A 13,296-nucleotide genomic window follows, 5' to 3' on the forward strand; every position below is an offset into this window, starting at 1 on the left:
ACCTGACTTATTACTCCATGATCCAGTAGTCATTGTATCATTCAGATATTTCATCAGTCAACTTTAAGTAGGACAAATAGGTGACCGGATTTTGATTTTCTAGGTGACCGGATTTTGGAAAATCAGTCATTTTACAACTGGAATATTTATGTTCAAAATAAGGCATTACAAACTTCTACTCAGCTTTACAGTGATTAGAACAGTAGTCAGTACCCTGAATTACAAGAAATTGTGAAATCAGGTGATTCAGGTCATAAGAAAGCCAGATAGACATGTGTGGCTCCTCAGCACTTGCAATGCAACGCTATCTGTGGTCTGAGATGTTTTTAGTACTAGCTATATGTTTCTGACTCCCTGCTTTACAGCCTTCTTGAAATTGAAGGTTGCTAGTGGAATGGAAATAAATTGTTACTGTTCACATATGATTCTGTAAAGTAATAAAATAATTAAATTATTACAAAGAGAAGTGAGATCAATCATTAATGTAGTGGTTGAATAACATGGTTAAACATGAAAAGTACCCGGCAGTATATAGGGTGGAGTATCAGGAGCAATTATCTCTGAAATACTTGACATACGTACCTTAAGGTGACTAAATTTAGCGATATACTAAATTTAGTGATTTAGGTTTTTTCGCTAAATTTAGTACACACTAAACCTGCAAAATTTATGCTTAATTCATTGCATCAATTCACAAAATTAAATCACTATATTTTGTACGCACTAATTTCGCCAATATACAAAATCGCTAAATTTAGTCACTTAAGGTATTTAGTTGTGCTGTCAGCAGGAATCACAGTGTTCTGCAAGAAAGTTAGCCTAGAGTCTGACTCTTGGCTAACTATACTATACACATGAACAAAACTGTAGTTCCAGATCTGGAACTACAGTTTTGTCCATGAGCATAGTATGAAGGTGTAAATATTTGCAATATTGATATCATTATAGCATTAGCGATATGGTGGGTGTGATCAGTTGATCAATCACAAGGCCCTTAGTGCCAACCCAACTTCCTTCAAGTTTGTTCACTAATAAGAAACTCTTCATATAATTATGTTTTTTTTTTTAATTTACACATGTAGTGAATTACAGTGTGTTCAGAAATATGTAAATGTCTACTCCCATTATAATAATATTATGCACACAGCTGTTAAAAAAAATATGCATACAAACAGTATGTAAATTCACAAATGTTAGAGATGTATATATTGCAAAATCACATTACAGTGTATCTACTGATGTCATCCAATACACTTGATGATTGTAATATGTACAACTTTGTTTTGATCAACAAGTTAACGAGTCGTTCGCATTCCTGTTCATCTAACTCTACCATTTCTTCCACATGAGGAGACAAGCGATAGAATTTAGCATCCATTTGTTCACAATGTGATTTGGCATTTTCAACAGGTTGATAATCACTTTCAACCATCTAGAATCAAAAAAATACTAATGACTTACCTACATCTAACATGATATGGTACAGCTACTAAGGCACATACAACTCACAACAAAGCTTCTCACAATAAAGCATAATTTTTAGTTACACATACAACATTGCCATGTTGTAGCCTATAGGCATATATTTCTGTTGTACTTTTCACCCATCCAAAGTTAATCAGAGGTTAATTAGTTGTAAACCACTTCTTTTGTCACACACTGTAGGCTTCAGTTGATGTTAAGTGATGTCTATTAAACTATGAATACTTGAAAGCAGGCATTTATAATATGTTCTACCTGGTGACTAAGGTGGTTTATATGAGACCAGCCATAATTTAAGTAATAGTTAGACACTCACAATAGGTGTCTTCGAGGATTTAAAAACCTGAGATAATTATTGACGTCACCGATGGTTTTTAAATCCTCGAAGACGCCTAGTGTGAGTGTCTAAGTGTTTTAGACAATGGCGTAGAAGCAGTGAGTTAGTATAGAGAGTTCCCATTGTAAACACCTAGGGTATTTCAGCGAGCAAAAGATGTGGTCGCGCAAGCTCGCGCACAAGCCATGAAGCGCAAATAACTGAAGGTTTGTAAAGTCGATAAAAAGTATGTTTGAGGCATTATAGATACGTGTGAATGGCAGCAAATGGGAATAGCCAGTGCCAACATGGCTGTCTTGCATGGTCTACAGAGCGTGCTTTAATATGGCGAAGGCCACAAACTGAATTAATGGCTTGTACCACGATGGTCTATAAATCCGTTGAGCTACCCACGATAACAGCGTACCTGAGTGTAATTTCTTTGTAATAATCTGCTCGCAATCGCTTGGTGTTTACTGATGTGCGAAATACTAATTGTCCACAAAAGGCTAATTGCATTACTGTGGGCCACATTGTGGTTGTAAACAACTGTCGGGTGTCTTACCAGTAAGACACCTGATACCAGGTTTCTTTGCAAATAAGAGACCTCCACACATCAAACGAAAAGCTGCATACCATTGTCTAAGGCAATGCGGTATTCCAATGAGCACACATTTAAATGATATGGATAGCATCTATTATTTAAATCTAAAGATTAAGTAGAATTTGTCAATCCAAAAGTAGAAATATTCCCAGGTATAAGCTATGCTGCCATCATGTTTCTTGTTTGACTGTTGTGATTGTATGGACTCCTATCTACTGGTTATTTTCAAATACATTAATTTGTTCTCTTCTTTTTGCTGCTAAGATACATATGTATGCATGACTGTTCTATTAAAATATTGTAAACGTATTGAGGGAGTGGTCATTATGTTCACTTGATCTCCCTACATGGAACCTGGAAAGGGCATAGTCACCACTCACCAGCTTGATTGCTTTTTAAGCCTACCTAAATCAATAAAGGCCATGACCTTGATCGGTCGTTTAAAGTCCAGCCAAACCATTACAGGATGTGGCCATCATGCTCACTTTTCAGTGGCAAATCTATCGTACATCTACAGGTATCTCTACTAGATGTCTTATGGTAGAGCAAGCGCTTCAATTAATTATGTGGCATCTAAATACACTCATCAAGGAAGTGTTGATAATTTGATATGGTTTCATTGTACAAAAAAGAAAATCATAGGAACGGCAATGTGCAGAGCACTCGTCAGAATCCCAAAAGGTACACGCCTGACGTGAGCTACAGTAGGTGTTGTGGCATAAAATAGTGGTTGCACAATGCATTGTTTAGCCTCTAGCCTTTGACTAGTCAGACAGACCAAAAGTTGGGTTTAGTTGATTCTAAAAAATTCAACATTCTCCTTGTTGTGAGGATTTTCTTAGAACTTTTGGGGAATGGGTGTTTACACAATACATGCATACATGGTGATAAAATTGACTCTAGATCTGTTAGCCTAAAATTACATAATGGTCAAAATCTTTCACTCGGTTACATAGAGAGTTTCAATGAACACAGTAACTACAGAGGCTTACTTATTACATGTATGTGAAGCATTTGGGTGGCAAGGACTTGCATTTCATGATTCAGTATTCTTGCATTAATTTTGATTGTGGGTTTAATCATGTGAGCAATGATAAAACATTTAATGGTGAAGCAACTGGTGTCAGTCACAAATTAATAGGAGCAACGAATATTGAGTCATGGATTACTTTAAGGAATGCAAACGGTTTGTGTGTGTTCTTCACCAAAACCTTCACGTTTTGGACTACGGCTTAGAGTTGCATATGAAGACCAGACAAAAATATGAAACGACTGGTGTTTGATACAGTGGTACCATGATAAGTAAATTTTAATATCACAATAATCACTAAATAGATTAGTAAATTTTAATATCACATTTTAATATCACAATAATCACATACATGACCACAGTTATAAAGCCAACAACAGTTATCCTGGGAATTATAAACGATATCCGTAAAAGATTTTTTTTGTTTGATTAGGGGTTATAGGGAAACAAGGGAGGTCTGCAGATATACTAGTGAACATTTAATTCAATACCCATGACTGAATTAGAGATTAAATGTCCACTAGCATAACTGCAGGTGTAGGCAACCTCCCTTGTTTTACTATTTTTTTCTATGACCCCTAACCCATAATTTTGATGCACCAGTGCATCCAGGGGCTCCAAAGGGTTAGCCCCTGAACACACTGGTGGGTCAAAATTATTCATGACTGATGCACCAGTGTGTTTTTATCGCTTCTGCAAATTCTTCACGGCTAGAGAAAACGTTGTTAACAGTATTCTATCACGTGGTACAGTTGATACAGCGGATGGATGTTGTCAAAAATGCTACCGTGAATACATGAACAAAACACTTCGCAAGTTCATGATAACAGCAAATACAAGAATAAGACCTAGATTTTTGTGCTTAGGCCATCCGTTGTACACATGTAGCTGTGTTAGTACTTAGTAAGACACCAAGTGAGTTTGTAGCGAGGTTAACTCTTCTCTGTGTAATTTATTTAATTTTTACTCACAAATGGAAGTGTTTTTTGGGGGAGTTCCAAAGGGTTAAAATTCTTATATTTGTTTGTTTACTTTTTTCATTATTATGACTGGTGAACCCGCACATTCCACATCAAAAGAAAGGATGGTGCCAGCTAGAAGTAATGTTTTCGACTGAACGTACACCCAAGCTATCAATTACTGACTTGAAAGTAAAGTGACCATTACGCTTCAATTTCAGCTATGTTCAGCCTGTTACACAGTGCTACAAACTAAGAACAGTATAAGCACCTTTGCAATCAATCCAGTCTCAATAAAAATGTGGATGATTCGTGCACACCAACTATCAATTACTGACTTGAAAGTGAAGGGCCATTACACTTTGCTTTCAGCTATGTTCAGTTTGTTTCACAGCGTTACAAACAAAAAAACAGTAGGAGAAGGTCCTCTACAATCAATCCAGTCACCACAGAAAATACGGATGATTCCTGTTTACAAATGTCAGCAAAAAGAAATGATGTGTAAATTGTACATACTGCAGCATGCCAAAAAGCACCTGTCGGGCTGAAACGACGCTGAACGGCAAAAAAGCCTGAAGCGATGTCAAATAGTGAAAATGGCTGGAGCGACGTTGAACAGTGAAAAAGGCCGAAGCGACGTCGAACAGTGAAAAATCAAACCTGTAGCCTTAGCTGTTATTGAGTAACACTTGTCTGAAGGCAAGCGGGCGGGCAGGCAGGCAGTAGAAAATTCCATTGACTAAAATTTATTGAAAATTTTGTAACAATCTATTGAAAGCATTTAGTGTCATACTGAAGGAAATTTGGGCTTGGTTATACATAACCAATACTGCCAAGGCCCAGGATGGTATTGTGAAGCTGGTTTAGGGTATTTTTTGGCCAGAAAAACCCAAACCTCCATGATCCCTAATATACAGTACTACTGTACTGTATGATACTAGATGTGACTACAATACTATTATCCCTAATATACAGTACTACTGTACTGTATGATACTAGATGTGACTACAATACTATTGCTAGTATTTGCTACTATGAATTACTGATACAGTGTACCACTAGTATTAGCATATACACATACTGGAATCATAACTATCTAAATATATACTAAAATAGAATTGTACGGTGACGAAAGACAACAGGAAGGCCTAGCAGAGACGTGTAGGTCCTTAGATCTACCACAAACTCAAACATACCCCTAACACACATAAGGGAGTTTACATTTCATACCTCAGTGACAAGTATCCCTAGTAGTTCACTGAAAGACTGCTTCAGTTTTATCAATCCATTGATAGGATGCCACCAGGTAAAGTTCCCAAGATGCTGACGAAGGTTGAGGTTCTGCGTATCTTTTCTCTCCTTGTCAAACCGACCACACCCTAGGGACACAAAACAAGACATCTTGCATTTCTGCTTCTTCTTCTTCTTGTAGTAGTCGTGTATCTTGGTGAGAGCATCAGGGCTGGGGTTGTTGGCCTTTACTCCACCATCAACAAAATGTTCATATTGCTCAAAGTGTACTGGAGCTGCACTTGTACACCGAGCTGCCACCCATATCAGTTGATCTGGTATTGAAACGATTAATACAAAAAGTGATTACATAAATAGCTCTGTATTTAGGAATATCACTGTATTTAGGAATATCACACACTTGTGCAACCAATCATGCAATCAACTATTTACTGATACAATACATTCTAAAATTGATATCTAATTCCTTGTTTCCTGTCCCCAAAAGAACATTCAACTAGTGTGGGTGGGTGGTTATTATTATTAACTAAAATTTTATTATTCTTGATAATCATCGAAACACTGCAAAAACAAGCATCAAATAGCCAGCTGGCTGCCTCAATGAAGAGAAATGAACCATCTGTAGAGTCAAACAACCTGCAAAATGATTGGCTTTGCTTGTGAAACTCTAATAAACAATCATATTTGTGTGCTGAGATATGCTAACTTCATACACAAACACTGGGGGTACACAAATTACAAATAATTTCCATATTTCTAATTATTTATAAATGCCAATTACAATAATAATTACCAATGCGGGTGACAAAACTGGACACGGTTGGGTGACAGGAAACAAGGTATTAACAAATGTTGGCCTTATCCAAATTTCATTTTAGCATGTGGCATTCCTTAGAAAACAAGATGACCACATGTTCTGTACTTTCAAATATGGTGTTGTTTATGCAGATTATACCACAAGAGGTTAATACATAATAGGCTATTAGGGAATACTCTCAATATATATGGAGACACAGTTAAGCTGACTCACAAATGTACACCTACCTTTGCCAAGTTCACCATCCTCGTAGTTGTTAAAGAACACCAACTTGGATGGATCATGTGATATATCAGTAGCTGTGATCAACACACTACAAGATACATATAATCTATTTTTGTGCAATATAAAACATTTCATTAGTACCTATCACAATTATTGCATACTTTTAATCACAATACGATACATTATTGTGATATATAAATCAACATGAAACACGGTAATAAATCACTGACAAGTGTAGCATTTATATATATATATATATATGAAAAGAAGCAATACAACACAACATGGTCCCACTTAACCTACTAGAAGTCTCTATTGAAGACAATAAGTTTTGCTGTACTGTTTTGAACATCATTTTCCAGTAAATTTTGTGTTAAAGTGCTATACCATCATGCATCTTAATAATATAAAAACAATTATTGCACATCACTAAAGAGTTTATAATATAATATTATGAACTCTTGATACAACCATATCAAATATGTACAGAAACGGTTCATGTATGTACACACTGTGTTATATGGCTACATAACAACATAGGAATTAAAACCTAATTATTACTGAATACCTCTAAGCTGTACGTATGTGCTGACTATCCTTGACAAAATAACATAGTACTGACACCTTACAGTGAATTTATTCTACTTATAACCACGTATCCCATTTATATCTGAAGATAAAAAGACTAGAACTTACTGTGGGTAATCTTTAGACCCCAATTTCTGATCTTCTCCAAACGTTTCCTTCAAGATCTCTGTTAATGCTTCAGTGTTGCTATACGGGATGGAACCATTCCAACATTTGGCAAAAATTTTGTCCTTCAGTTTAAAGTACATCTTCCTCAACTCCTTGAGTGGTTTGTCAGCTACAGAAACATGTACAACAGAATACAGTAAAAAGAAATTCAATACAAAGGAACTATCCTTAATGGCTATAATTTTATTGTATTTATGGCATAAATTCCAATAAGAGCATGACAATTGGCCATCACTCAATTTACAAAGGAATCTTCATAAATGTAGTAAAAATTGTGAAATTCTTCCATACCCACACAGTATGGTCCAGGGGCGGAGGAAGTAGTTGATATGAGGGGGGGCTGGGCTGACCCACACTTATAGACATGAGGCACTACATTGTCTCTGGTTTGGTAAGGTAAGACCAAAAAAAAAAAGGTCACAGCCAGCTGACAATAGCTTCCCACCTCACCAGCTAGCTATGCATTTATAGCTGATAAGCTACATAAAAACCCTTACATAGCTCGCTACACAGTGCTCTAATATTGTGACTGCTTTATTAGAGTGACTGCTCTATTAGAGTATCTCGATCTTTATCACGGTTTTCAGCCCTACTCCAAGAAGGATAATTTCGACATGATATCACTCTGAGGGGGAGGTGGGGGGAGCTTCAGCCCCCCCTTTCCGCCACCTATGTATGGTCTACAGTAAATGTAGTTTGATTGACAACGGTTTTAATTAGGCAAATTATAGCTGTGTTTGCCAAAATAAGATCTCGTCAATATGTGAATGGCTGAGTGAAAACCAATCGTTTTCACACATATCCATAGTAACAAAGGAGTGGACACCATAGTAACAAAGGAGTGGACACCTTTTATGATGAATAGTCCGACAAATAAATTTGCTTAAGTGATCGATCTTAACTCCTGACTGAAACAAGCTATGAAGATGGGACTTGGCTCAATCTGAACTGGCAAATTCATAAAGGTATAGGTACTTTCCCTGTACTTCTCTGTGTGGATAAAACAGGCAAAAAAGTGACAATGGTAAACTTTATTTCTACTACACAAGTGTCCGAAACTCACATATATTATGTAGCATGCTTATTTTTGTCCAGTTTACATTTTTAGTAAAATAAAAATTTGCAAAAAAACCCAACCAGCAGCCAGTCACATATTTCCTGTGACAAATTCTGCTGCCAAGTTAACAGTCCATCAATTAACTAATTATTAATTAACCAATTGGCCAAATATAATGCCTGCAAATCATACCATGTTTACTATGTATTGTTGAATTTAATACATGCATGTGGTCATGTACATGTGTACAGTGCACTAGCCAAAACTCTTGCAGCGTACAACAATTATTCAGAAATTCATTACAATCATGGTATCTGGATACTAAAATTTACAAAATGAATATTCATTTACTAGTAAAATTATGTACAGTGAAAATAGTGATTTACCAGATCTAATTCTAAAGATGATTTGTCCTACTACATTTAGTTGTTATAAAGGACAAATAATTACATGTAGTTTAGGAGCAAAGTAGTAAGCATATGGCAATATATGGATGAACTCTAGCACTTTTGCATTATTCAAAATAGTCACCATTTATGGTGGAAGCTACCCGACAATCCATGCACATATTTAAAATATTAGATATAGTAAATTGTTGTTTATTTCACTATACCATTGTGATTATAAAGTGAAGTTATCAAAGAAAATCTAGGTGCCAGCTTCTATCCTATATCTAGATAGAAGAACGTTTAATCAGAACCGTTTTACTGAAATAACATGCCAACCATGCTATTTAGACTTTTTGAACTTTCCCTAGAGTCTAGTTTTGTCATTCTTACCAGCTCTATGGATTAATGAATATGGTATAAAAGCAGCCTTTCTGCTTTGCTGAATCATACTTCTGATCCATGACAATACTTCAAAAAAAATTGATCCACAGGGCTGTGGAGATATTTTGTACTTCATGATATGTACAATAAAGTTGATAGGGATAGGCACCTACTAACTGACAAAGATGTACAGGCACCATAGTGAACTGTCACAAGCACAAGACATGCATAGATAGTGGCTTACCACTAGAGTTGCAATGATACAGTGTGTAGACGTATCAATATATTGCCTCTGGTGTATCACGATACAGCAATATATTGCACGATACAAAGTGGAGTCTAAACAATGGTTTATGTCATTTTTAAGGGAAATAAGTGAGCTAGTTTTTTCTTTGAGAAGCATTTCATACCATTCAGTTTAACCACAATGTACAATAATTTGATTGTCAGCCTTGTCAACAAGCCACGATATGTCGATATATCACGATACACGATATATCGATATAGTTTGACTTTGTATCGATACAGCGATATTGTCTTAAAACAATACGATATGCGATATATTGATATATTGTTCCATCTCTACTTACCACAGGCACTTCTACTTGGTTATATATAAACACAAACACAATTATTCATTTTGTCACTAATTTAGTCATGGGAGGTTACTTGGGAAGCCACAAACCTGTTTGTGGTAACTTATTGGCTTCTTAAAATTAACGCAGGCTGTGTAGCTATGTAGCTATGTAGAGTTGCTACCTCAAGACATCCAAATGTCCAGATATACTAAAATCGACATTCATTACAGCAGTAATGTATGCAATAACATCTAAACTCACTATAGACCAGAGCCAGTGCCAGTATCCCACCAGTACTGGTGCCAACAATCCAGTCAAACAGGTCAACAATCCTTCTACTAGTCCTCTCTTCAATGGCACAGAGTATCTCAATCAATACCAAGCCTTTGATACCACCACCATCGAGGCTGAGTACCCTGTCTCCTACTTTTGGACGTCTACTAAGTGACACTTGCTGTAGAAGGTTGTCCAAGTCATGAGGATTGGTAAGTTGGGTCTGATCTGGAGGTAAAAATGTCAGTGCATTTTCTAATGACGCAAGATTAGAATGTGTATCCATAAAATCGTCTTCTTCATCACTTGATTCTAAAAGTGACTGTCGCCTAAACAACATTTTCTGTAGGCTCAATATGTTACTCTGTCCAGGATAACTGTCCATGACACTACAGCTGGAAGCTTTTAACATCCACAATAGATCAATACCTGGTTGCCAGTCTTTTAGCTTAACCACATCTAATACTGACTGGCGGTTGCAATTGACCAGTGAGAGATCAGCATTAAATATTATCAGTGCCTTCAAGCACATTAAGTCACACATCTATAAGAAATGATAACAAAAACACACTACACTAAATTTGTGTGCTTGTATGCATGTTCACATTTCATATTGCGCCTTGTGTAAATGTGAATGTGTGTACGTGTGCATGTGTGCGTATGAAGCAGCATAGCCAAGTGACTAGAACATTGGCCTGGTAATCAAAAGTTCCAGGTTCGATGCCAAGCTATGCCAAATTGGTGTTATTTCCTTGAGCAAGAAACTTTATTCACATTGCTCCAGTCTACCCAGCTGTCTAAAACAGGACTTAGTAACCTGGGGAAGCAGCCCCTACCGTTTTACTTTAATGTTAAATTGCAGCTATCTTTTGGTTTTAGAGTATATCCCAATATAGGATGGTCTTTAACATGCCTAGAAAAGTCAGAGTAATATATGATTGGTATTACAGCAATATCCCATGCAAAAAAAGCTCGGCATTACAAAAATGACATGTCCATGAAACTAAAAATAACTGATGACTAAATGAGCTAATATCTGTTGAGGCCAAGAAATGAATGTTATAATACCAGCAAAAAACTATAACTTATAAAAATTTGGTCCCTCGTGCAGTCTTGCAACACTCCTAATTAATTCCCTGTAACTCTACTTGGCTAGTAATTTGGCCACCTTTTTTCTACTTTACAATGACTATTGGAAAAGATACCAATTTACTAGCCAATTAAATTTACAGTGAATTAATCAGGAATACAGTCAGACTGCATGAGTCAATGATAAAGGATCAATGTTATATAGATTATTGTAAATTATAGTTAGTTGCCAGTATTAACATTCATTTCCTGGCCTCACAAGATAATAGGTACTAGTTTTGGTTGCCAGTCACTTTTAGTTTTGTGGACACTTCGTTTTTTGTATAGCCAAGCTGTTTTTGTATGGGTGTACTATTGTATCATTAATATATCACTGGCTTTTCTAGGCATAACATGTGGGTGCACAATTCATCAATAAGACTGTCCACACTCTGAAACAACAATTTAGACATTAAAGTAAAACGGTATTTATAAAGAGGTGGTCTTTGTTAGAAGGTGGTCATTATAAAGAGGTGACCACTTCGTGAAGTTACCTAATTACCGTTCCATTCCACCATTTCATTCCAGTCCAGTCCACCATTCCTTCCCACTGAATCCAGATGCCTGTATATGTGTGCTGCCATAGCTTAGCTTTGCTCTGTGTGTGCATGTGCGTGTGCGTGTGCGTGTGTGTGTGTGTGTGTGTGTGTGTGTGTGTGTGTGTGTGTGTGTGTGTGTGTGTGTGTGTGTGTGTCTTACTGTAACAATACAACCATGCATGAATGCATGCAAAAGTATGGCAACACATACACAAGTACATGTACACACTACAGAAATATATTCACTGACAAACACTCACCTGGGCTGCAACATGAGATGGAGTTGCCCCATCTTTCAAATTTCTATAATCAGGATCACAGTTTGAATATGCCAACAAAGTCAGCACACAATTCTGTCTGTTCTTAGCAACCAATTTGTTCTCTTTGTTATATTCTGCCCTGATGATGGCATGTAACGGCGTGTCCCCTTGATGATTTGTAGTTGAAACATCAGCACCAAACTCCAGAAGAACCTCAATTGTCTATAGAATACAAAACAACAATACTTGTATGCCAGATACCAATGCAATAGCATGGGAATACCAAGGGTATTTTTTGAATGTAGCTTAAATTAATTACAAACATTCATACTCACACATGACTACACTGTAAACACATGTGTTGACCCATTGCATTATGAACACATCACAAGTTACATAAACCTTAGGATCTTTGACTTTGTGTAGAGCAGTGCTACCATCTACGAAAGCTTCGTTGACAAGTTGAGGATTATCTTTAAGCATTCCCTTAGTCTTCTCATAACTTTTGCTCTCTAACATAGCTTCAAAAGATCTTATAATATCCGCGCCGAAGAAGCCGAATATTCCTGAGGTTTTCTGGCCCACTAATTGTGACTGACTCCCCATTAGATAATCCAGACATTCCTTTGCACTATCCTCATTAGCTTTCTGTAGAGGTATCATGCCATCTAAGTCTTCTACGAAAAAACCTGGATCTGTTCCATCCAGCCAGCGATCACTACATCTCATAATAGCTTTACAAGTAACGAGGGACTTTTGTTCAATGGCTAAGTGGAGCAGTGTGTATCCTTTGGGATGATGTGTAGATGTGAAATGATCCTTGAAAGAGTCACTAGCCAGGAGTATCATCATTGTGTCCTCTGGAAGAGGAAGGCTGACACACATGTGTGCTACTGACCAACTGTTGCCATACAACCTCATCAGTTCCACCAACTTGGTTAAAACTTTATCTTTGAATACTGTTGTCAGATGAGAATGGACCTTTGGACTCCAAAAGCATGGAACCACGTCATTACAAGTCACAAAGAATTCCTTTACTTCTTCATGAGAAACAGAGTCTAACAGTTGAAACGTTTTACCATCGCATTCAACCAAAACACGGGAACGCACTTCGTTCTTGATGTTGTACTTGGAAAGAAACAACTTTCTGACAGGATTCTCGTCTGCCTTCCCGACCTCTTCGTCGATCACGTCAGCCCCACGCAGTGTTGAAGCTGAGACCAACATCTGCGACAAACAAGGATCGTGACG

The 13,296-nt window shown here is 36.9% G+C and overlaps 1 protein-coding gene across 1 annotated transcript in view; it reads right to left on the reverse strand.

Moving 5' to 3' along the window:
- Positions 1–1,133: 1,133 nt before the first annotated feature.
- Positions 1,134–13,296, reverse strand: part of LOC136250984 (85/88 kDa calcium-independent phospholipase A2-like) — a 12,237-nt gene continuing 74 nt past the window's right edge. Inside the window, exons 1-7 of the mRNA XM_066043342.1 lie at positions 12,448–13,296; positions 12,046–12,267; positions 10,107–10,662; positions 7,381–7,549; positions 6,687–6,772; positions 5,622–5,956; positions 1,134–1,432 (exon numbers count right to left, since the gene is read on the reverse strand). The exon at positions 12,448–13,296 is cut by the window's right edge and continues 74 nt beyond it. Coding sequence (XP_065899414.1) covers positions 1,217–1,432; positions 5,622–5,956; positions 6,687–6,772; positions 7,381–7,549; positions 10,107–10,662; positions 12,046–12,267; positions 12,448–13,272 — 2,409 coding nt within the window. The 5' untranslated portion in view covers positions 13,273–13,296 and the 3' untranslated portion in view covers positions 1,134–1,216. The remainder of the gene's footprint in view (positions 1,433–5,621; positions 5,957–6,686; positions 6,773–7,380; positions 7,550–10,106; positions 10,663–12,045; positions 12,268–12,447) is intronic.

The sequence above is a fragment of the Dysidea avara genome, chromosome 3, assembly GCF_963678975.1.
Source record: "Dysidea avara chromosome 3, odDysAvar1.4, whole genome shotgun sequence".
Taxonomy (NCBI): Eukaryota; Metazoa; Porifera; class Demospongiae; order Dictyoceratida; family Dysideidae; genus Dysidea; species Dysidea avara.